The 25,573-nt window shown below is 38.0% G+C and overlaps 2 protein-coding genes across 5 annotated transcripts; one reads left to right on the top strand and one right to left on the bottom strand.

Moving 5' to 3' along the window:
- Window positions 1-3,390: 3,390 nt before the first annotated feature.
- On the top strand, window positions 3,391-4,938 carry ANKRD34B (ankyrin repeat domain 34B). The gene has a single exon (XM_035567580.1). The coding sequence runs from the start codon at window positions 3,391-3,393 to the stop codon at window positions 4,936-4,938; it is 1,548 nt and encodes a 515-aa protein (XP_035423473.1).
- Window positions 4,939-10,791: 5,853 nt separating this feature from the next.
- FAM151B (family with sequence similarity 151 member B) lies at window positions 10,792-25,522 on the bottom strand. 4 transcript variants are annotated; one of them, XM_035567558.2, is made up of 7 exons: window positions 25,407-25,468; window positions 25,192-25,317; window positions 23,133-23,298; window positions 19,550-19,767; window positions 17,793-17,928; window positions 15,171-15,253; window positions 10,792-11,231 (listed from the first exon to the last, which is right to left on the bottom strand). In XM_035567558.2, exons 1-7 carry the CDS (start codon window positions 25,423-25,425, stop codon window positions 11,224-11,226), a joined length of 756 nt encoding a protein of 251 aa, XP_035423451.1. In that variant the 5' UTR covers window positions 25,426-25,468; the 3' UTR covers window positions 10,792-11,223. The 4 variants fall into 4 exon arrangements, with proteins under 4 accessions (XP_035423451.1, XP_035423450.1, XP_035423449.1 ...); XM_035567557.2 differs by lacking the exon at window positions 10,792-11,231 and adding an exon at window positions 11,263-13,570; XM_035567556.2 differs by lacking the exon at window positions 10,792-11,231 and having other exon boundaries at window positions 11,263-15,253; window positions 25,407-25,522.
- Window positions 25,523-25,573: the final 51 nt, after the last annotated feature.

Below are 25,573 nucleotides of genomic sequence, written 5' to 3'. Positions count from 1 at the left end.
TTATCTCCACAGCTGACAAGCAGCTGTGTCACTCCTGAGATCTCGGTAACATATGCAGTTGTTCCTGGCATCACAGATAATTAAGATTGAGGAATGTATAGTCCCAATTTGTTTAGCATCAATCTGTGATAGATTATCAAGTAAGTAAATATTTTCGGGAGTTTGCTTGAATGGTGTTCTTTCACTTCAACTACTTAACTAGTTGTAAGTGTTTGTTTGTTTTTTTGGAGCGGGGTGTACCCTGTCCAGGTGGGGCACATGCATTTCCATTGAGCCAGTGTCGCTCTGGGTCTTAGAGAAGTCCAGCTGCATTTTGTTCCCACAGTGGCAATTTTGGGATGACACAGCTCTGAGCACATTATCCTGCAATGGATGGATTCTCCAGGTGAAGTCATGGTTATTTCACCTAGCATTCAAGATTGTATTCTGCTTTATATTGTTCCGCTTACAAATCTGTAACACTTTCTTTTCATTGTTTTGGGCTTTCCCCAGACCAGGTTTATACAACGTCCTGGGAACACATGCTGCCTGACTTGTAGTCGTATCCTCCTCACCGTGAAGTCAAGAGATGCTTAAAGATGAATCTTGATCAGTCTGGGTGTGCATATGTCTACGTATGTGTAGTTACCTACTTTACAGCAGGAGTGGGGGGGTGGTGGTAGAAGTAGTCTCTTACAAATGATTTTTTCCTTCCAATGCTACGTTCTGCATCCTGTCTGTATTTAGGTACTTGCATCATCCCATCATAACAGGATGTAAGCACCTCACAGTCTGTTTTGCGGTTTTTCTAACAGCAATTCTGTGTAAGTGTGGATGGGAAAATGAGGCTTGGATGCTTTTTCTAGCTTCTGCAGATCTCAGTTTATTGAAGATGTTAAAAGGTGCTTAGAAACTGAGCTTTAAATGACCCCGCAGAAGGGCTATGGCAAAACAGGGTCTGCCAAGTGCAAAACCTACTCCAAACATTGAAATTCTGTTGGTTTAGGCTATTCTTACTCTAATGCCTCTTACATTAATAGTCCAGGTAAAGCCTATGGAGACAGCACATTTAAGCAGGTGGTGATATTTGGTCAGATATCAGAAAAACAGTCTCAGTTTTGACTTAGCATTCACCAGTCACCTTAGAAGAATTTCTACAGATGAAAAGACTTCTATAAGTGCTACATACCATTACTTAGGTAACACAAGCAGGTAGGTATCAGAAAAGTCTTAGATAAACATGAAAGAAATGTAAAATTGACAATGACTTGCAGATATGTAAAAAATAAGGGAGAGTACATCAGAATTCCAGCATGTGTGCTATCTAAAAGTGATTTCTGTTTAATTTGTTTCTGGACACCTAAGTGCACCAATTTATCGGATACTTTTATAAAAAAGACTTAATAATAATCTTGAATGTTTTACATGTCAAAAATGTACATTGCATAATAGTGATTTGCACATCAACAAAAGCTGAGATAGACAATACTGAATCATGTACTTTCAGTATAATAGAATGAATCCTTAAAGTAATTTGAGTGCAATTACTTTAAAAAGTGTTTTATCAATAAAAATGTAAAAAAAAAAAAAAAACTTGGTAGTACCACAGTGGTGTCCCCATTCTCACCAGTGATCAGTAGTGGGACGTCTTCTCCCCTGAGAATGGACAGAAAAGTTCTGGCCCTCTTTGGTCCCCCTTAATTTCTCAGGATAGGATTTTGGTCATATGCAGATAATGATCAGTCTTTGTGTCGGCCATGAGCCCAGAAATTAATGAATGCCATCAAACTCAAACTGCTTCATCACATGCGTTTGTGTATATGTTTTTTCCCCTGAAATTCCAAATATTTTGTGGTATCTTATTAAAATACTTGCTGCATATGACCTTTATTACACCACATCAACAACTAATGACTATATCAATAATAGTTGAGTATTTTATTAACACATGTTAAGTGTGAAGAACCTGAGCTAACTGTTCTCATTGTGGCTGACAAACCACAGCTGAACAAGCGCACCTCTGCCTGTGGAGCATGTTGCTGTGGAGTTAAACTGCATGGTGGGGGGTATATGAGATAAAAGTCTCGTGTATGTACTTCAACTAACTTTTTTTGTTTATTGGACTTTTAGAACAAACTACGTTGATACTCTTCTTTGATTTTGGAAATAAAACTCCAATAGTGAAGAAAACCAGAATGAAGTTGCTTCTTTTCAGTTATTCAGCAAAGTATTACTAGTGCTTTCAATGGTAAATAACAGTGCATATGTTCATTTCCTTTGCAGTTAAGCCAATTAAACATTTTTTATTTCTCTAGTAATACCTTGTAAATAAACATGTAGTTTTCATGTCCATGTGTATTCCTGTTTTGGTGTTATAGTGCTCTGCCCATTGTTAAATACTGATTTTTATTTTGGCTCTGAAGATTTTCCCTCCACATAGGTAAACAATCACATAAATAAAAGCATTTTTTTTGTTTGTTTTCATGTACGTGGGTGTATATTCATACAAGACCTTTCATTATTTACATCACATTGAGCTCATAATTTTTTCAAGTGAAACCTTCAGATTTTCTTTGATGCTGTCAAATACTTCTTTTCTTTTAGAGCTGATACTTTGTGCCCAGGCAGTGGACACCTCTCAGCCTACTGATCCTCGTGACAAATGCAATAGCCCCTGCATCACTTCATTTATGCCGTTTCACTCAAACTAGTATGTTTTCGAATCAGCATAAGGAAGGTAGCGTGCTTCCCCAAATATTACCACTTTTATAAAAGACATTAATATTTATCTTCCAACTATTTAACGGTAAACAAACAAAGAGTGCTTGTGCTTTTCTTATTTGTTATACCTTGGAATTTGTTTTTCCTCACTAATTTCTAGACGTTTAGCACTGTCATTTTATGAGAAAGAAAAAGTGAATGTGACACAGTAACTCATATCAGTGAAAAATGTGCTGCAGGTCTCATTCAGTTCTTGCTTCCACGGATGCAAATCAGGAGCGGTACAACTGCAGCAGGGCCACTTGGGTATAGTAAGTATAAAGCCATCACAGTGTGGAGAATTTGACTTTTTTTGCAGCTTGTTTGTCAGGCTGTGACAGAAGCAAGAGCAGTCTGAAAAATAAAAAGGGACAGCTGTGTATTAAGCATCCATAAATATTTTAAGTGTAGCTAAATATTGTTTAAAATTTTTAGCGCATTTCTTGAAGTTTAGGAGGCAAGACTACCTTTTTATTTTCCTCCTTATCTTCCCTCTTGTCACAGAGTGGTGGTGAGTTTACAGGAGCAATTCAAAAAGCTGACACCTCCCCTCCCCCTTTTTTTTTTCCTTCTTTTTTGGCCTCCTTGTCTTCTTTGAGCACCAGGTGTTCTTTTCAGCAGCTAGGAAGGTGTAACTGAGAGACAAGTGCCATGAATGAGACCGTGGAGCTGCCGACAGATGGGAATTCCCTGATCAGAGCTGTCTACCAGAGCCGATTGCGCCTCACCAGGCTGTTACTGGAAGGTGGGGCCTACATCAACGAAAGCAACGACAGAGGTGAAACCCCTTTAATGATTGCTTGTAAGACAAAACATGTGGATGCCCAGAGTGCCTGCAAGGCAAAGATGGTTAAATATCTACTGGAAAACAAGGCAGATCCAAACATACAGGACAAGTCTGGAAAGACAGCCTTGATGCATGCTTGTTTAGAAAAAGCAGGGCCTGAGGTGGTTTCTCTGCTACTGAAAAGCGGAGCTGACCCAGGCCTACAAGATCACTCTAACAGCTCTGCGCTGGTGTATGCAATAAACTCTGAAGACAAAGAGACCCTGGAAGTTCTTCTCAATGCCTGCAAAGCGAGAGGAAAAGAGGTAATCATAATCACAACAGACAAGTCTCCATCAGGAAGGCAAACAACAAAGCAATACTTAAACGTGCCTCCTGTGGACCTCAGTGAACATTGTTCCCCAGCTGCCTGCACATCCCCATCCGAAATAGAACTGAAAACATCTCCACCCCCACTTTCAAGCTCCAATGAAACTAAAAGTGCACTCTTCAGCTTTAAGGATCTGGACCATCCCAGAAGCACAGACAACCCATCTAAGTCAGTTTCACTGAGAAATTCCAGTTCAACAAATGCGGTTTCCAAGCTGGCACAAGTGCAGCGGCTGCATTCCGAACCTTGGATAAAGAGCTCTCCGCTGTTTCACCAGAGTAAAATTGCCTCTTTACATGGAGAGATTCAGGATGTAACTCCAGAAGAGCTCTCTTTTAAAATCAATGGCCTTGCCTTATCAAAGAGGTTCATTACCAGACACCAAAGTATTGACATAAAAGACGCTGCTCATTTACTGAAAGCTACTGATCAAACTGAATTGAAGAAATCATCATATGATGAGTTAAACTCTCAGAGTCTTTGTGGTGAAGAGAAGCTTTTCCCCAGTGGGATTCCTGTGGGTGAGGATTCCAGTTTAGGACAGATCAGCTTCATTTCAGACCTGAGCAGTATTATCCAGAAAAGAAATTTAGGAGCAAATCATTACAGCTCTGATTCTCAGTTAACTACTAGTCTACGTCCTGCTGCTGCAGAAGACATTAAGTCAGTGATAGGAAAGAAAAAGATCACCTCTGCATCTCACTCTTTGTTACCAAGTTCTAGAGAATTATATGAGAGCGTGCCTCCTGTTCCCCTGAGCAGAAGAAATCAGACTGTTCTAGAAAGATGGGGTTCAGGGGCTTTATTACTGGATCACTTTGCTCAGACAAGACCAGGTTTTCTTCCACCACTGAATATGAATCCACACCCCCCAGTTCCAGATATTAGTTTCCTAGATAAGGTTTCTGGGGTGATTTCTTATGGGCAAAAACAGTTACTACCAGCAGTAGCTGCTTCCTCTAGGGAGACCAAAAGTAAAAAAATGCTACTAAGGAGGCAGTCATTACAAACTGAACAGATAAGGCAATTACTGAATTTTTAACAGGAGAAATGAAGGTTTATAAAATCCTTACAATATGTACATACTTGCCTAACTATTTAACTGTTACACTTCTGAAAAGATAGCAGGTCTGTAACATGAGGCTTTCTGTATTGGAGTGAGTTAAATATCTTAGATACTGCATAAAAAGATAGGCTTAACTACCTGTCTAACTAAGTGATGCTGCTTTCTGTAAATGGAAGAGTATTTATTATATTGTTTTCATAATATTTTCAACTTCAGCATTGAAACCTTGCCCACAACAGACTGAATCTACAAAGGATGTTAGGCACTGCAGTTCTCATTTTTGGGCTAGAAGTACTATCCCTGCAAGGTTTCCCCAAATACATAGACTCTTTCTCCACCCAAAAATGTTGTACAAGTGAATTTTGGGAACTTGAAGCATTTGCTGTGATGCTGGACATCAAAGCTTGGCTGTGGCCAAGCTGTGCAGTATCCACAGACCCCAGACACTGACAGTGTCACGCCTGTGCTACGAGAATGGACAAGTGTCTGCCAGCAGCATCTTCTGGCTCCAGTGGCTTCACTGCATGTTAACAGGCAATACAAAGACTAAGAAAAAAACTCACAGAGTACTGTTGCATATGTAGCTTCACACATGAAATTCCAAAGACTGGGAGCCCATTGGAGGTGCCTTGCTGCCCACCAGGAGTCAGCAGCTCTGATCCTGAGAGCTGGACTTCAGCGCATGACATGTGGCAGCGATCCAGCATGGAGCCGTGAAGGGGTTCTCTCTCATCTGGTGTAAAATGACCAAACCCTGCTTGCAGCCTCAGATAGGCATGTCAATCAGTTTGGGTGTATCAAACTACTTGAGTGCTGGAATTTGCTCATTTAAAAAAAAAAAAAAGGAGGGGGTGGGGTGGGGGAAGGCAGAGTTTCTATCAGAACTGGGTTCTGTTGCTTTCTGCAGTTCCAGACTCTCAACAACCTGATCTCCAGAACACACACATCATCCTTCTCCCCAGCCACAGGTCTAGGTGTCTTTTCAAGACTGGATACAGATGGTCGGAGACAGATTTTGTCTTGGTTCGTGCTTATGGTCGCACACCCATGCCTGGGACAAGCTCTGTCTTGCTGCTCAGACATTCCTAAATAAATCTGTCCAGCAGCTTGGATACTTGCCTGGGCATTCAAAGTCCTTATTTTACCTAATTTGAAGCAAAAGCCTGAATTTGTTGCAAACCAGAAACATACTTTTGCCTTCAAGGTATTGTATATATCTCTGTTTTTAAGTATCTCTATCTAAAAAGTGTTTTTCCTTCCCATCTAGAGTTTTGTGGTTCCAAAAGTCTACCTTGTATTTGTGCATATTCTGTAGAAGCTTGGTTTCTGGTATCACATGTAGTATTTTATAGCTTGTCTTCTAAAGATTGAGAAATATTTAATGTGCTTTGTTTTGCCAAAATTTACCTATATATAGGTAAATATATATATATATAGTATTGGTGTCTGTATAATGTGAATTTCTGTGTAATGAAATGACATACTCTTTTCTGAAAATAGTCAGTCATATTTGCCTTCTTGCCACTTCAGTCAAAATTCACCCGGTCTATGATGTTGCCTAATAAGTAACTGTAATGTTGTTTAGTTTTGTTCTTAGTATAAGACAATTTCAAGTAAGATGATAAATATATTGTCTCTGTAAGAACCTTTGGATGTGAAAATATAAAAATGTCCTAAAGTTCATAATGTACTTATTTTGAAGAAGGAAGCATGGATTATAGCTCTACTCTTACATCACTGTATGTAAAGTGCTGGTCTGAAACTACAAATTTAAAAAAATCAATTTTGCAACACCAAACCCTTCAGACATCTAGATTCTAGGGAATAAGCAAACATGCAAATCTGTATTGCTATTGTCAAAATTAATTCTTCTACACAAAATACAGGTCTTGAAAGGCATCATGTCCTTTACTGTCCTTCCCCTACAGCTCTGCTAACCTGGGATGCATAGCACTGGTGACAGCAGAGGAGCCCCAGAGTAACTGCACAATCCTACCACATTTTACTTAATCAGTTATGATTGTCACACTTGTTTAGTTTCTTACCCATCAGGAGTAACCACTTCAAGTCACAAAAATTTGATGGCAACTGGGGTATTTTAAAATTTATTTATTTATTCATTGGTTAGTTAGTTAGAGAAGGACTTTTCGTCTATTGGAAGACTTGCTTATTTATGGACTGTATGGCCAACCCTAGTCTCTGCACATAAGCAACAAGTGTTCTCTGGGTTTCAGACAAACAAAACACCACCACCAACAAACCAACCAACCAACCAACCAACAAAAAACACCCCCCCCAAAAAAACAAAACAGAACAAAAAAACACTAAAACTCAGGTGAGTTTGCATAGCTAAACATTCAAACCTGAGAAGTTACACTTCACTTAGTAACAGCTACTAGCTGCTGGAGGACGTGGTGAAACTGGAGGAGCCTTTGGTTCCTTTCAGGTTCAGTCTGAAAAACAGCATTGTACTTCAGCAGATGCTATTGGATCAACCTCAGCATGTACATGGTAGATACAAGGATTATGTGTAAAACTTGTTAGAAACCTGATTTCTGCTGTGTCAGTGTTATAATTATGTGTGTGGGGGTTACTGCTTCCTGAATAGAAACAGTAATTTTTACAAGTTACTCAGATGACGGAAGGAAATGCTAAATGTCTTGAGGAGTGAAGTCTTTTTGTCATGTTGCCAGTATTTTGTGCCTAACTTTAATGCAGAAGTAATGTGAAAAGTTAACATCAGTGTTTACTGTTGCAGTAATGTTACAAGTGACCTTAGATGGAAAAGCACTCCAGTCATATTTAATTGCTTTTGTTCTGATGCATAAATAAAAGTTATTTTTTTCCTCCATTCAAAGAACATGGAAATAGGCATCCAATTATTCGCCATTTAGGAGCAGCTGAGTCACTATCAAAGGTACCCACTTTTAAGTGTTTCTCAGGATGTCTCTATACTGGAAAACTGGAACTATTAATTAGATTTAATCAAGCATAGCTGAATTTGTACAAAGCAATGTGTGAGAGAACCTCTATCAGTAGCTTTTTTAATGTTTAGTTTCAGTGAGGATACACTTCTGCCGTTTTTGAAGTCTTAATCCTAGTTGTTTTCCAGTTGTTCTTAAAGTCTCTTAAGCAAAGAATGGGAAACAAGACCTGATTTCTAATGTTAAATTCCCCCCAAAGCTTAGAAGTTTAAAAACAACAAAAGACCTTTCAGGTGTTCTTTATGTATCTCGATAAAGAAAACATCACAAGCTGAAACTTCTTCCTTTCCAGTTTTCCTTCAAGAACCATTGCTTCCCACGCCACGGGGAATGGCTTATTTCACACACCTGACAGCGAAAAATCAGTGAGGCTCATCCACTCTAACTTCTAAAAAGATTAATGGTATAAATTCTTACACAGTCCTATACTAAACTATTTTAAAAAATGGAAGTGATACCTCTGTGAGCAAGCATTCCTGTCAATGCAAATTACAGCTTTCAGGAATATATACTAGCTATAAGATTATTGGTTTTGAACCTCTGTGATAATATTTTTGCAGACCATCTAAGAACTTAGAAAGGTGAAAAAATATTTTTTATCTTTGGTTTCAATTTTGTCTGGAAAATACTGTGAAACCGTACAAAGTATCTTCTAGATAAATACTGGTGGCCTCACAAAAATAGTGATCATCTAAAAACTTCTGTATTTTAGTTTGGTTCATTAAATACGAGAACAGTAAGTCATGACATGAAAATACTACAAAAACAAAACAAAACAGTGTTCAAAGTTGTATTTAAGGTAATGTGTTCAAAGTACAGCTTTGAAAATATTCTTCCCTGCTCTTTTTGTTTGTTTTCACAATAAGGAGAAAGTCATTTGGAGGAATTGTTCCCACTTGCTTTTTGTCTTTTTACAATTATGAAAAATAATGAAACTCTTCCAAGAGCGTTTGATGCAGCTACACAAGAAAAATAGTAAACTAAAAGTCATTAAAGTTCAGTCTTTTTTCCTCATCGGTCCTTAGTAAGACTTTCATCTTACTGCATGTCATGTAATACAACTGATCAACTTTCCAGCTACTTTTTTCTAAAACCAGATGTATATAATAAAATCGATTCTTTTATTAGTAAACCATTACTCCATTAGTTTACTATTTTATTCATGTAACAAGAACAAGGCTTGCTATAGAAAGGTTAATGTTAGTCACAAGTAATGATCCTACTAAAAACATTCAAACTGTTCTCATAAGAGGTACAAGCTTTTTTCACTTTCAATTTAAAACTCAGAGTCAGAAGGAAGAATACTTGCTGTAAAATATTTCCCGCTGTTTGCCAGCATAGTATTTTCTCCTTCAAGTTCAAAGTTTTACTGGCACCGCAATACCTTCAAAAAGATCAGTTTTGATATGGAGGCATCTTATGAAAACTCTTTTTCTAGAGTAAAAGGGATAAAATACCAATTTTTATGACTAATTGCTCTGATAAAATTCCCCAGCTATAAATCCTTTTAAAAAAGATGGCAGGTCTTACAGTCCCCCAGAGAAATTAACCTCATTTTAAAATCTTTAACATCCAATATTCCTGTTCTTCAAAGTATACAGGTTATCTGAGAAAGGTGTCTGCCTGGACGATGTCTCTAGCTGAAAGAGAGCACATCTCCTAGGAATATCCTTGGTTTTAGCATTTTACACAACCAAAACATAAGCTTGCTTGTTTATGTTTACACAAAATAGACAACAAAGCCTGAGGACGTTGACTAGGGGCTGAATCACTCTACTGATACAAACATTTGAGTTACTTTGTGCAAAGTCTTCATTTAAACACATTCCTTGCACAGATCTGTTAAAATGCAACTAAGAAGAAAGTTTATAAGAACTGAACTATAGGAATTACAAATAATTACTTAAAACTAATTTTGCACCTGTATTAGTTCTCTGTGCTAATATTTATTTTGTAGTAGGTGAAAAGTGCCATTAAATTATTAAAAAACAAACAAACAAAAAAAAATATTCTGAAAGGAATGCCTGGAAGTTCATCCCCAAATCAGGGCTTACTCCACCTGTATTGCTCCCTTGCTCCTCTGGAGTACTAAACACGATCAGTGAGTGCTGTAACACGCAGAAATGGAAGGATAAATTTAGACAGTACATAATTCACTTAAACTGGGATTTAGGAAGATCAGGTGTTAACATTTCAACACTTAAGAAAGTACCAGAGGACTCTGAGAATCTGTGTGAAGTTGAAATTACTGTTTTAAATATAACCACAAAGATGGTACCTCCTGTAGCACAGCACTCTGTCTAGCACCACTCTGTAGGTCTAAGATTAATTCAGGGGTTTTGGCCTAAGTAGGAAAAAAGTGACTTTATGTTCAGCTGGGTTTAAGTGCTGTTTAAAAAAACTCTACAATCTTAGACTGAAGAGTGAATTTTTTAAAAATTGCATACAGTCCAGATTATTCCCAAATTTCTGAACTCCAGATGCAGCTGCATGTTGATAGACTGTAATTAATTCCTGTATTTTTTCCCCTGAACGCATCAGTTAGCAATTAAAGCACTTCTACAAGCTGCCAAAAATGGCATGGGTTACAGGCTTCTCTCTGAAAAAGTTAGTCCATTTTAAAATAAAAACTTGACCTGAACATACATTTTAAAAACACAGTAACTGGAACACCTTTTAAAAAAATTTATTTTAATTCTGCTCAGATAGATCCCAACTGACATTACAAATTTGCAGATGCAATTTCTATGTTACAACAATGACAGGAATGGCAACTGGATGTCAAAGGCAACAGCTATAATGATACAAGGACCACTGAAAAATTCAAGGGAACAAAACCAGAATATACGGATATTTAAAAACAAATTTATTTGCCTTGAAAATTCAGATGTTCAAAGTTCAGAAGATGATAAGATTAACATAGTTTCAATTTTATTGGAAGCACAATAAAAATGGTAATTCTTTATTGTGGATTTTAATGAATAAACTTTGCTACAGCAGTGTAAGATGTTATTATCCCCAGCATCCTATTGCGCCAATCCACCAGAAGTTACTGCTCCTGCAGAACATCTGGCAGAAGGGAACGTGGACCTTACTATCCTACTGCAATTAAGAGTAACTGCAGTATGTAGTGAGTATTTTCTTCATCCACATTGAAAGGGAAATAATGCAATAATTACAGTGATCTGAAGGAAAAAGACAAGTCAGGAGTAACAGCATCCAGAAGAAAGTATTACCATCTTACTTCACTGCAAAGACAGTTGCCGGAGCTCAACCATCAAAGCCCTAGAAGAGAGGCAAAGAAGTAGAGACTCATACAACGCTCTGGCTTGGATTTTATTTAGGAGCCCTCGCTTCTGCACACAGGTCCGTACAAGATTTGTACATAAAACTCTTGGTAAAACTGTCAGTAAATATAGCAAACTAATAGACGATAAACCTAGGCATTAGGGAATCACATTGCATAAACATACAGGTATTACTGTAACAAAAGACATACAGATTAAAGAATAATAGTCTACAAACATCAAAACACAGCATCAAAAATCTATCAATATTACTTTTCAATTAAAATTTCAGGATATGTAATATTGTCTCATGGTAGAAAACTACTTCTAATTAACAAAAGGTTATGAAAAATATTTCTTCAAAACAAGTGCCACAACACTTCCTAATATCATTTTGTTAGTAGTTTTACCCTTATTAAAATAAATACTCTCTGAAAATCAAATAAATTTTAAAATAAATTGAAAGAAATTTTAGAAGAACATGGAAATTTAAGGAAAAGCTCCTCCGAATTTGGATGTAGTGTAGGATGCATTTCATAATACTCTAGTCGCCTCTTCAAAACCCTTTCGAAATCAAAAGAAAAAAAAAAAAAGAAAAACAGCCCAAGCATTTTGAACTTCACAACACTGCTAACTGCTATTACTATAGTTATACTTAAAGAAAGAACGGAAGGAAAGAAAGGAAAGGAATGGACTATTTTGTCACCAAATTATTCAATGAGGTACAAAAACTTTCTCTGTAATTCACTCTCTCTGTCTTCTTAATCTGTAACAGAAACTCCTGATGGTGGGTTGCAGAAGTAGAGGTTTATGTTAACCTGATTCACACAAGGGGACTCAGAAGGTTCACATAGTTTCCTGCAGCTATTGCACAATCCCTACTGATAGAAAAAAGATAACATGCACCAGGTGCTGGAATCAAATTCTTCTGTCTCCAAGCAGCACAATAAAAATCACAAGTGCTTGAGGTCAATAACATTAAATAGGGTTTAATGGAAAGTTAAATGCAAAATAAATTTGAGAGAACATTAGCAAATGGCTTAATCACAGACAGCAGACTGATAAATAGAAAGTAAAAGGTTTTAATCTATCTTGAAGAAAAAGACAGTTTTGTTTTTTTTTTTTTTCAGTCAGAGTAGGCCAAAACTGAATAATTCAACTGTTTTTAAAGAATTTTCTTTGATTCCACAGTACATTTGAAAAACACAAACCTCAGAAAACTAGATTCTGTTCTGCTTTAGTCATTACACACATTGCTTCTGAATTTCATTGAGTAGTTATGGAGGATTAACAATGCAACCTCTCTTCTGTGACATTATATTATCTATTTAGTAAGTTCCATCAAATTCACAGAAAAATATATGGCTTGAGCTACATTTTAAGTAAATTAGAAACATTTTATTAATCAGTTAACCTCACCTGGATATCCAGAACAATACCTAATCCATTAAAGTCAATCAGGTTTGTCATGTAACAAGGACAGGAATGTCTAAAAACTTGGCTGAAAGATAGCAGACATTAAGTAACACTGCTGGAGAAAAAAAAATCCACAAACAGAAGGCAAAACTCCTAAAGAAAGTTTTAAGGACAAGGAATAGATCATTTGCAGAAGAAAAAAGGAGACATCAACAGCTAGAGCAACACAGAACTGTCATAGATGCCTGTTTCCAACAGAATAAATAACTGGCTTTCATCTCATCTTTACTATCTTATTGCTAGGCCCACAGTTAACACATCTGATATTACAAGGAGAGTATTTGTAGGAACAGCAGCATGAAAACAGAGAAACAAATTCAAATTAATTTATTTTTGTGCAAGTCAGACCAGGACCCAAGCCCCTTTGCAGGACAACTAACAGAGATACATGGGTAAAAAAGAAAACAGAGAGAAATTCAGATTTATAGGATAATCCATACAGAATAATCAACTTCAGAATATTGTCAAACCCTTCTGTCACTGAAAGAATGCTTCACAGAATTCACTCCAGCACTTTGTTTAATCTACTTTCACATGTCTTGTTACCTTAATTGATTTTTCTGGTAACCAGACTGTGTCTTCATTTAATTGTATCTGACTATCTCTGTTCATTCATATCCACATATATTATTCAGTGATATTTCTTCTACAATGCCTGTATGCTTAAAAGTACTTCTGGCAATTGCTGATAATGTTTTTTACTTAATAGTTTAACCAGTTTTAACAACTCCTAATGCTTCACGTATTAAAAAACCTGAACTATACTATTTCCTACTAGCTTGCTGTACGTACTGTAGACTCAAAGCAGCATCCAGAACTTTGGTTAATGGGAGCTTTGGTCAGTCAAACATCCTGTTCTCCCTGAAAAGGAGTAAGGTGAAAAGGTCATTATCCAAAAGAGTGTACTACATCATCAGATCTGTTTTCATGCCTGTTCAGGTAATAGCTCCTGAAAGCTGGGTTAGTCAAAATGATCTGGATTAGAAAAGGGTCCTTGAAGTACTTAAAATATTTATCATAGTTATGGCAAGTAAGGAAATAGTTAATGCCTCTTCTTCCAGTGCAATAGCAAAGTGTGCCCACAAAGCTAATAGAAACAGATGCTACAAAGAATAGAGAGGATAAATCTGTTCAAACCTGCTCGTGTTGGCATAGTTAACTAAACAATACATCTTTTCTCCCAATTCATTAAAAGGAATCACACTGATAAAGTTGACCTTTTGGTGGTTACTGCCATTCATTTTATAAAATGCAGACGGAAGAGAGGCAAAAAAATGCTTAAATTTTCCTGCAGATGACAAACAAGGTTGCAATGAGTTTATTTTTTTTGAAGGCAGAGTTTAACCTCTGAAAATTTTTGAAATTGCATTCTGTGAATCAAAGAGATGTCCAATCCAGGAGAATGTAGAAAATAACTGTACAATCACAGAAACGTACACTTTTTGTGGTAAGCACCAATTACTGTACAGCTATTTTACTCCTAAAGCCTCTGGCTTTCAAAAAGACTACAACAGAACATTTTACATAGCTACTCTTACACTTAAAATTTAGTTTAAGACTCTTGAAAGAACAATCAGCACTTCTTTTATAAACCGCTGTAGGTCTTTTTAATACTGTAGCTGATACATACTTCACTGCAATCTGTCTATGTGCTTTAAGTACAGGTCAGAATTATAGTTTATTTCACCATTTCTCCCTGCCCCAGTGCCTCCTTCAGCTACAGCTACAACTCCAGCTTTTCACAGTCCAGGGACACAGTCCATGCTGCTGATGGCTCGGAAAGCATGGAGGAAAGCCACGAAATGTATGACTGCCACACTTCAGTGAACTCGATTAGTTTTAATTCAGGAAAAATAACTATTTTATCTCCCTGGAACATGTAGCATCACGGATCCCCCACCCAGCAATCAGAATCTTCTGTTCACTAGGACTGAGAAAATTTTCTATTATGATAGCAGTAAAAATAGAGTGTATCAGGATGAGCTACAAAATAAAACCTTTCAGAAACTGTATGTCTCTGTACTTACTACAACCTCAATTCTTGTCCGCCTGTATAAAGTGTGAACTATTTTCTTTGGTAGACATCAAGTGTCCCATAACTGGCTTACACAAAAGCAGTTGGTAGCAAATTATCATGGTCCACAACTACGCACTGAGGACACTCTCCTCTTTATACGCTTGCAGGGAACAAGTGCTAAAAGGAGAGGGGAGATGCATATGATGAGCAAGTAACAATTCTGACCTATCAAAGAGGCATTACCTATTTGGGAAACCTTTTAAAAATGTTATACAAAAACTTCTTCAATAACCATGGGTGCATTCGCTGAATGAGAAGTTTTCATGTTTAAAGAGGCTACGTATTACAAGGTCTCAGCTCATAGGGTTCATATTTAGCATTCTGTTCCTATGGCTTTTTTGAATTCTGAATTTTGTGGTTCTAAGATGTCATAGTACACCCTACTTTTATCAAAGTTTTTTCGGATGTAAAGCAAATCTTCTACAGAATACACATCTTGTTTCCCTGTCCAAATGGTGAGGCTGTACCTATAAAAAAAGAAGAGAGAAAAAATAGAGAGCATTTTCTTAATTTAAAGGATATAAGACAGAAAGACATTGCACTAATATGCTTCTAAAAATAGTCAGAACTATGCTATCTTAATTTTAGGAATGAAATTACATACCAAAAAATTATCTCCTTTAGATTTCAAAGTTAAGCAACAAAAATTTATGAACTACCCGAATTAAACATCCCTGTCCTCTTTACCCCTTCACGTCCAGGAAAATCATCTTCCCCCACCCTGCATTTGTGCTACAAGGAACTGCGCCGATAGTCTCTCTACTTGTCTTATTACCCCAATGACTTACAATTAGCAGGAAAATCAATTCTTGAAAATGCTACTCCAAAAGCGGGCATGCTCCAACACATGCTCAAACTAGTTTGCAGAGGGAGCCTACAGAATGCTTTGTACAGACAGGCTAGCATAAGAACAGGATTGCAAGCCTCTAAATAAACCTCTATTTGATGCAGGTAAATGACAATTTGCAAAGGCCTATTCATTTGCCACATTTTTTTTTTCCTTAGAGATGAAGAAAATCACACAGTTTGGTTCTAGTAAAATTTAAGTTCTTGCAACTACAACTAAATTTGTTAGAACTTCCCAAGGAGGACTGCAATTTTTTTAAGACGGACAGTTGTCTATTACCCAACACAATTTATACCTAGCCTGGTTCTTGTATGAACTGTTCCTCAAGGAATAAAATAAACAATCCAGGGCAGATATCCAGCAAAGAAATTTCAGGCTGAACATTAAGTTTGATACAGTAATAAATAGTTACAGAGTTACAGAGCAATAGATACAGAGCATTATAACAGCAAATAGGAGGCAATCTTAATAATTGGTGATATCAGTCTCACATTTTCTTACATATGCGATGCATAGTGATGACATCTGATTAACTGGATGTATCTTCCATACCATATCATACATGCTTTTCTCATTAATTGCACAGACTTTATTATAACTTTTTTTTTAATAAAAAAAAGCGTTACTGTCCATAATATCCACATAACAAACTTTTTTTTCTTTTTTTTTTCCCTTTGTTTATTAAAACTCTATTCATTTAAAACAGAGGTAAATCAGAGTGTAGCTGTATGCCAGCAAAGCCAGCTCAGGAATTTCTGACTTCTAATGCCACTAAAAAAATGGAAATTTAAGGATGAGGTGAAGAAAAAATCCTACTATTTCAGTGGGAATTATGCTTTTATACATTGAAGAAATATTTGAGAATGGCACAAATCAAAGAAGATATCCTTAATATAACAGTATTTAGAAATGAATTTCCCAGTTTACAGTAATCAACATTTCTCTCTCAACTCTCCACTGTTAACATGAAGAAAAACACTTAATTTTTCTGCCTTATTTTCACTATTTACTTAGAAATTTTTCAGGAAACTATTTGTATAAAATTCTCTGGTTTGTGCTTTGACCTTGGTTAGTGCTTAAGGAGCAACTTTATTGAAGTGTAGCTAAGCAGAGTAGGTGAAAAAAATGAGTAAATGGCAATGTGTATAAAGCAGATTTTATTCTTCTTCTATAATAGGCAAATACATGTTGGCTATGAAATTGTTATGGGTTTATAAGAACAGTTTTTAAAAGGAAGTATAACTTGGTGTTTGGAAACCACTTAATATATATCAAGTACCTAATCAAAACAAGTTTGTAGCAAACTTACTAACTTCTGTAGCACTGGTTTGGGCTAGGATGGAATTAATTTTCTTCATAGCAGATCAGTATGGAGTAAGTTTTGGAATTGCGATCAAAACAGTGTTCATTACACAACATCATGTTCAGCAGTAAAAACTTGTGGGAGTGGAGGGAAGTTTGCCAGGGTTGCTGTTGATACGGCACTGGCTGGGCATCAGTGGGTTGGTGGTGAGCAATTGCTTTTGCATTGCTTGTTTTCCTTGGGTTTTGCTTTATTTTGTCGCTCCTCTTACCTAGAAAACTGTCTTTATCTTAGCTGATGAGTTTTCTCACTTTTGCCCTTATGATTCTCTTTCCAGTCCTGCTAGGGTAGAGCTGGGTGATGCCCAGCTTCCTACCGAGGTTAACAAACAAATTCCAACTCAAAAATCACCTTTGATGTTTTTATGGCACATTACTATAGTATACAAGTAACCTAATACAAGGAATATATAAAATGTCAGTACTAAACCTCATTAATTCTAAATTGCAACATCAAACTGCTTGGTCTATTTAACTAAATTAGTCTTATGAAATGTATGTAATGGAATTGGATTACCTATAAATCCAATTAATCCTATAAAAGATTCATTAACAATAAAAAGTAATTTTAAAAGAGGCTTTTGAAATTTAATTATTTTACAGAAGTGAATACTGACTAGTCATGTATGATAAAACAATTGAAGAACTGATGGAATTAAGGAACTAAAGGAATAAGCTAAAATATTTTCAATTTAATTGGGATAAGCATGTACATATAAATGCGCTGTACTTAATATAACAAATATGTACCTTTATAATAAGGACTGCTAAAATTGAAGGAAGTCCCTCAAACTTACCTCTCTGACTGTTGTATTAACCAACGAAGCTCAGACATTGACTGTCGTACTAACGCTGCTCTTACAGGGAAGGTAACAGGCTGGGAAAGTGTACTGCATATCTGAGCCATTTCTTTCACCATCATCCAGTCATAGCCTACAACAAAGGCCATTTAAAATAAAGACATGATGATTTATAGAATGGTAAGCTTGCAAGACAAAACAAGAGCAAACATTTGTTTTGTGAAAATCAGATAATTCAAAAAAGAAATCACCAAATGATTATAAATAAAAAATGTCAATGTCCCAATACTAACATGGAAAAAGAAACTTATTTACATTAACTGCAGTGTTATTTTGGATAAAGCTACAGAATGTGACATTTTTAATGTCCAGAAAACTGTATCTTTGCTCTCTCTCTAAAAATGTGTTGCCACTGACTTCAGTATGTACTAGTTTTAACATGACTGTGGCCCTAAAAAAAACAGAAACATTACAAAGAAAAAAAACAAAACACATTAAATGCTAGAAGACAAGCAATCTAAAACACTTGCAGTGCTTGCTGCTGAGATTTTTACAAGCACTGGACATAAAATGCTGTTTAAATTTTCTCTTACTTCTAAAGACTATGAAAATCTTAACTTCAGTAACATCAGTTAATCATTTGTTGCTCAATTACTCTAATGCAATGTAGTTACTGAAAAGCCTACAAAAGCACAAAATTTTAAATAAAGGTTTTGTTGGGCAAACAGTAACTTGCAGTTGTAAACATTCAAATAAGTTGTTTCTCTTCTGTCTTACAGTACATCCATAATTAGCATCATCATAAACTGAAGTTTTGAATGAACATAAAGTTAAATTTATTAAGAAAGATTATTCAGTACAATATTTCCTATGCACATTTCCAACAACTTCTTACTGTACTGATAATACTTTGGAGAAAATACAAGTTAAAAAAAGCCTCTATAACACACAATCATCATAAGAAAATACTAAATCTTGCTAATAAATAAGAAGCAATTTGAAACGGTGTATAATTTTGTCATTGTTGTCCCAGATGATACTAGTGGGAACTGTGTCATTGCATACAAACGCATGGGCCCTGGAGTAAAAAATCCCAACAAAACAGCTCTGAGAATGATGAGAGGATGCCTGTAGAAAAGATCCTAAAATAATGTTTACACATTCCAGATTTAAACTTTAGTTAGGGATTAACAATAACAAACTGCAATTAGATTCATAAAACTGAGATTTCAGAAAATTATTAACATCAGTAACTCGGAAAATCTATCGCACAAATTCAATTCTTCAATAGAAATGTTGAAAACAATGTTGACCAGCAATTTGATTTCAGTTATCTAATGAAAGAGCAAAATCATAGGTTTTAAAACTTCCAGCTAATCAATTTTTCTCTAGGAACTGTTCCAGAATTCTGATTACCATTCCGATCCTGCCAGGATTCAGGGAGCAGACCACCTGAAACAGAACTCAAGCAGTCTGTCCACAAGAAATTCTGCAGTACATGAGAATGAGATGAACAAAGTACCGTTTATTTTAACAGAAACACGGAATTTTCACACAGTTCCATTGCAACTCAAAGACAGAACTAATTGTTATATAACACACTATCAAATATACATCAAGAAAGAAAATAATTCTTCTTATTCACTACTGTTTCTAAACTGACAAGATGGCATTCGATTTATTTTGAATCAACTATGAAATTAATTTGAAGGGAGTAGGCTATACAGCATATGAATTAAATTTTCTATCTTTACCTTTATTTTGTTCGTCAGGGTGCCATCCAGTCGTCCACCCCAGCGACAAGGTTATGTCCGGGAAAACCGAAGTGACCGTGTCAAGGAATCCTTTCGCATCCACTGCAGTGCTACTCCCGTTCGGTCCTGGCAGGATGTCTGCGTTGAGCCAAACAGGTCGCCTCAAATGCGGCTTCACACACTCAAGAAGCTCCAGGGAAGGCTGTACGGCATCTAGACTGTGCCACCAACATGCAGATGAGGTGAGATGCCTTACCAGACTGAGGACGGGAAAGGCACTGTGCATGTACAGGTGGGGAAGTTGATGAAAACTCCCCACGTAACCCAGGCAGCATCTGAGCAGATGCTGAGGAGCCTTTCTACCACAAGGCGACTGCCCAAAATGAACTGCTTCATGGCTTGTACTTCATGGCTCTTCTAACGTGGGGCTTTGTAAGACTTGGACTTTATGGGATGCTTGGTAAGGATTTTAGTAAAGGAAGCCACAGCAGGCTCTGACTAACATTTTAAATCAGATTAGACAACTGGGCTGACGATACCTGAAAGCCACAAGTGCTGTCATAAATTTAAATTTATTTCTTCTATTCATGTTCCCGAGGCTTATATACTATCTGAAGGCTAAAAGCAGTCTCTCTCAACCTAGCTTAAAATGGTACGTTTTTTGTCCACTGATAGCTATTTCAAATCCAGTTGACAGACCAAAAATTACCTTCATATCTGTGCAAGATGATGCACCTGTATTAGGACAATAAAAAGACAAAAACTGAGCATTTTAGGCAACTAACAGGCTGAAAGGGCACTCATCTGAACATTTTAACCCTGGTAGTGGTTATTCCCATAGCTCAGAAGTGTGGCATACCAACGGCAGCATGAAGTCTGCACATCAGATGCTCATCCTATAGATAATTATTAAGTATGTGATGTCGTCACTTGAGCAACCAATGTAGAAACCTCCTGTAAGCATTTAACAAAATGTCTTAAGTCTTATTCTTGCTATTCTCTTAAATAAAAAGAAAGAGCATAGCTAGAAAGCAAACTATAACCTTTCCCCATCCTAACAAAACTTTCAGAAGTTTTGTGGAAAAAAAAAAAAGGAAATGTAGAATAATGGGGAAAGGGACTGAATGTGAAGAAAATAGATGATTTTTCTCACTCAGCAAATTAATGAACATTCCATGTAACATTCAGGAATTTGAAATTGTTATGGTCAGAGTCGTGCTTTCCTTATTAATTGCAAGGACCTGTGTTTTTTCCTGTGAGTCCTTCTCACCATTTTGTAAGGTTGGTTCTGGAACAAGCTATTCCCAAACCCAGCTCAGGATGAAGTCAGATGAATCATGTCAGGATGTTCAGCCAGACATGAGAATGGCAGCCAGCCATGTACCCTGAGCTGCCTGTGTTACCTACTGTGAAAAGTCATTTTGTACATTTTAACTTTGGTGTTGTTGAGAAAACTGCATATTGTCAGGAATTCCACCCAGCACTTTTAGTTATTAAATACTGGCTCCATTGGCTCATTTTTTTTTTTCCCAGAGAAAATCTAGTAATGGCTTGCATGAACATTATTGGTTTAAGTATTTTTCACATCTTATGAAGCCAGAACACTTCACATGTTCCCAGAACTAACATGCAGGTGATTCTCCAAATCAGCAGACTGCCTTCATTTTTGCTGTAAATTACATGATAATGTAAAGAGAAACAAACAAACAAAGCAGCATCTCTCGAAAACAAGACAAACACACAAAAAAGAACCTACAGCCCTATTTTTATTCCACAGCACTGAATAAATCTGAACAAATTAAAATGTATTGTTGACTCCACTTTCGATGATTCTGGCATTTTTGAAATGTGACTCTGAAGTCCTGTTGCAGAATACATTAATTCGAACAGGAAATGTGATTATGTGATTAATCAAGCTCACAGACTAGAAATACAGAAAATATTTCTTTTTAAGCACCACTGGAATAACCTTCAAAACTTCAGCAATGGTACCCAAAGAAATATTATCCAAATGAACATCAAATCCTGTGTCACTCATTTGAATGCATCTGCACTGTGTGCTTGTATTTTTTAAATGCTTTTATACAATCAGACTTTTATAATGCAATATAATTTTTAAAGCTTTTAAAAAAATCATTGCACTTGGACAGAAATTTCTTGTAGAAAAAATGAGGCAACAGTTTTTAAATTAATTTCAGGAATAATTAAAACTGAATTGAAAAAAAAATGAAAACTTCTCTACTTCTCTTATCACTTTCCTTTCCTGTCTAAGCTGACTTTTAGAGACTCTGTAACAATAAAAGTCTGCCTCCAATTTCTGTATTCTCATGAACTTTTACATGAAAACTGTGATTACATTACACAGAACAACAGGTACAAATTTTATAGCTACCTAGCAATTTTTGTGTGTCTGTAACATACCAAGGCTCCTTTAAATGTGCAGCTGGATTCTCCATCTGCTGCAAAAACTGATGTACACAGATCATCAGACAAAGCTGAAGACAGGAATTGCAGAGATTACATCTGAAAATCACATCTCACTTTGAACACAATTTCAAACTTTTCCAAGCAATTCCATGGGCTTTTCAGGTGCATTTTCCAATAAAGCTAAGGAAACAGCATGGTTAAAATTGAAAATGAACGTCTGAAGCTGAAATTGAGAAGTTAGACCAAAGAAACTGAATTTACTTCAATATACATGCAACTTACCATACTGACAGTAATAAAGCTTTACTGTATTACAAATCACACTCAAAAATTGCATCATGCATGGCGAGAGATCAGGCATTCAAAAGAATATATTTAATTCATGAATTGAGAAATTCCCAACAGACTGTTAATATTGGAGCTGATGAGGGAACAGAAGTCTTCTCCTTAAAATAAATAAATAAATAAAGAGTTCTGGAAAGAAAGATGTATATGCTGATATGGGATGATATATGCATATATATATATATATTTTAAATCAATATGACCTTCAGCAGGCCTGGAACAGAGCTAGCTTTTCAACAAGCTGTTCAGAAGCTCCTTAAACAGCCTTGACACGTTCATTCCTCTTCCAGAGTATAGAACACCACTGAGAAATCTGGAGGACAGCGGGAGTGACACGCATGCCGCTGGGCAGAGAGAGACCCAGCGTGCTCAGCCCCATCTGCAGCCCGACAGCCACTCTGACTTCCAGCCAAGAGGTCGTCTTTCCTAATTTATTTGCTCAAGCAGAAAACTGGTGGGAGTTTTCCAGGTAGGCACTACCAAGTCAACTTTCCCAATGGGAAAATTCTGCTCAGTGGCAACTCAGTAATAAGTTGACTGAATATGAAATCATCATCTGTGTTTAAAAACACTTTAAAGCTTTTATTCTTGAAACGCATTCAGTAATACCGACTATGATTCACTACGGTTACTGTTCAGTAAGGGAGGAATAACTCTAAATTGCACAATCAGAAAAGGTTTGGTTTATGATCACCAAAATATAGCACTACCTGTAAAACTGCTAATTGTTAATTAGTAAGAATGATATATATATACAAATATATATGTATATGTATATGTAGTATATAGAAATGTTTTTGTCTTGAAATACCTCTTAAAATCCAACTTGATGCCTTTATCTGTGTTGACAATCACATTTAGCCATTCCTGCAATGTGATGTCACTGTCTGTTTCAGGCGGATGAGCCATGATAGGGTCTCCGTTTCCTCCCTTGCCACCACGGAGAAGGACATCTGCTTCTATCATGTGAACCTCACCTGTTATTAAAAGATGAGTGCTGTAAGAGAAAGCAAATCCAACAGCTCCAGTGTCTGCTTCAGAATCACAACTATTGGGAAGACTGTGCACGCTTTCCCCACAAAGATCAGTGACTATGAGTTGCTCTATGTGAAGCAACAGAGATGCATTTTTGGGGTAGTTCAGTCAGCAGGCACTTTAGAAATCTACAAGCAAGTGCAAATTGATTTTTGAAAGCACATTTAGCCAAGTAATTGCAGTGGATTTGAGGAACAGCAAAATGAATATCCAAAATGTGAATCCACTCTTGCTAAATTTCAAATCTCTTTCACTTAAAATAAAGTTCTGGAGCTTCTTAAAGAAAAGTCACCAGAAGATTTTAATGCTGAGAGACGGTGTCAGATTCCTTTTGTTTCATTCCCCAAACTGGCCAACTCACTTGAGCCAGAGCTTTACGAAAATGGTAGCTGAAGCTCAACACAAATGAGTGGAAATCTTAGGAAGGCTGCAAGCTCTTGATAACAGCTTCCTATAATGAGAGGTATCTGAGAGCTTGGACTGTGCTAACAGCTTTGCAGTGAATTCAATAAAAACCGTTACTTAGATGGAAATACTACAAAAAAGATGATGATAATTGTATTGATAAAAAGCAAATCAAAAACATCACATATATTCCAATGTTCACATAGATTAAAATTCACTACAACATACTGCTCGTAAATAACCTGAAATACTTAATTACCTGGAACAAAACAACTGGAAAAAAGTAGTAACAAAATTGTCCTGTAGAATCCAGTAAATATTACTCTATGTGTTGCAACAGCACTTAATTTCGAACCATCCTAAAAAGGCCTAGAAGAGGATTCATCCATACAAGGCCAAAACTACTCAGAATCCCTAACTGCTTCCAGAAGACTGGGAAAATTTTGCTGTATATCCCTGACAAAGCTATCACAAGTACTTGTCCCCCAGCACTTCGGCTGCTGCTTGATGGGAAGGTGCCCAAAGCAAAGCCAGCTTGAAAGTGATGGTAGTTTCCCTTCTGCTTTTTACTCTGCCTACTACCGGCTTTTTAACAGAACTGATACTGAGTCTCATCAGGTGGATGGATAGACAGATTTTTTAACAGGTTGCTTCATTTTTTTTCTGTTTTCCAGAGCACATCCGCAGACGGGAATGTCGTTCCCTCGGGTCCTGTCGCTGTCCCCAGAGAGCAGAGCTCAGCGCCTGCCCCTCCGCTCCCCTCGTGAGGGAGCTGCAGGCTGCCATGAGGCCTCCCCTCAGCCTGCTCTGCTCTGCTCTGGGCTGAACAAACCAAGGGACCTCAGCTGCTCCTCACACATCTTGCCTTCCAGGCCCTTCACCATCTTTGTTGTCGTGCTTTGGACACTAATAGTCTTACGTCCTACGTTGTGGCACCCAAGCCTATGCTCAGTACTGGAGGTGAGGCTGTCCCAGCGCAGAGCAGGATGATCCCTTCCTTCCCTTACCAGCCAGCAGGGCTGTGCCTGATGCTCCCCAGGACATGACCAGCCCTGCTGGCTGCCCAGGCACGCTGCTGACTCACGTCCAACCCGCCATTAACCAGAACCCCCAGATCCCTTCCGCAGGGCTGCTCCCTAACCTCTCATCCACCAGCCTGCGCATACAGCCACTGCTGCCACGTCAGGGGAAACAGCTCCTGCATTCCCCACTGTCCTCACGGAGACGAAAGAGACATTTTGCGTCCCTCTGCAAGGTGCTCCAGACAAGCTCAGCTCGTGTCGGTGAAAGAAGCGGGCCCCTCACCGCCTCCCCCAGCTGCTCCCACACCAGCCGCCACCTCTGCGGACCCCCCTTCCCCAGGGGCCGGCCAGAGGGCGCGGGGCGGCGATGGGGTCGGTGACGGGATCGTGCCCCCGGCTCGCACTTACTTGTGGCGGCCTCCCGGGCTCGCCGCCGGCTATTAGCCGCATGCCACCAGAGGATCCCCGCCCCGTCCCTGCGGGCGAGCCGCCCGCACCGCAGGAAGTGTTCCACCGCCGCCTCGCCCCACGCTCCTGCGGCACCAAGCGGGACGAGCCCTCAGCGCGGCAGCCCCCACGAAAGGGACCGGGCTGAGGGCACGGCGGGGCCGCGCAGCGCTTACCCGGGGCCCCTGCCGCCATCTCTTCGCCCGGGCCCGCCCCGACAGAGGCGGAGGCTTCCCCGGCTGCCAGGCGGGGAAGCGCCGTGGGGCGGGCGGCCGCGGCTCCTGAGCGGCCCCGGAGCCTACCGGGTGCAGAGGGCTGTGCCCCCGGAATGAAAGAAAGCGAA

The sequence above is a fragment of the Cygnus atratus genome, chromosome Z, assembly GCF_013377495.2.
Source record: "Cygnus atratus isolate AKBS03 ecotype Queensland, Australia chromosome Z, CAtr_DNAZoo_HiC_assembly, whole genome shotgun sequence".
In the NCBI taxonomy this organism is placed as follows: Eukaryota; Metazoa; Chordata; class Aves; order Anseriformes; family Anatidae; genus Cygnus; species Cygnus atratus.
Note: the sequence above shows the minus strand (reverse complement) of the source record. Positions and strands in the feature narration are given on the sequence as shown.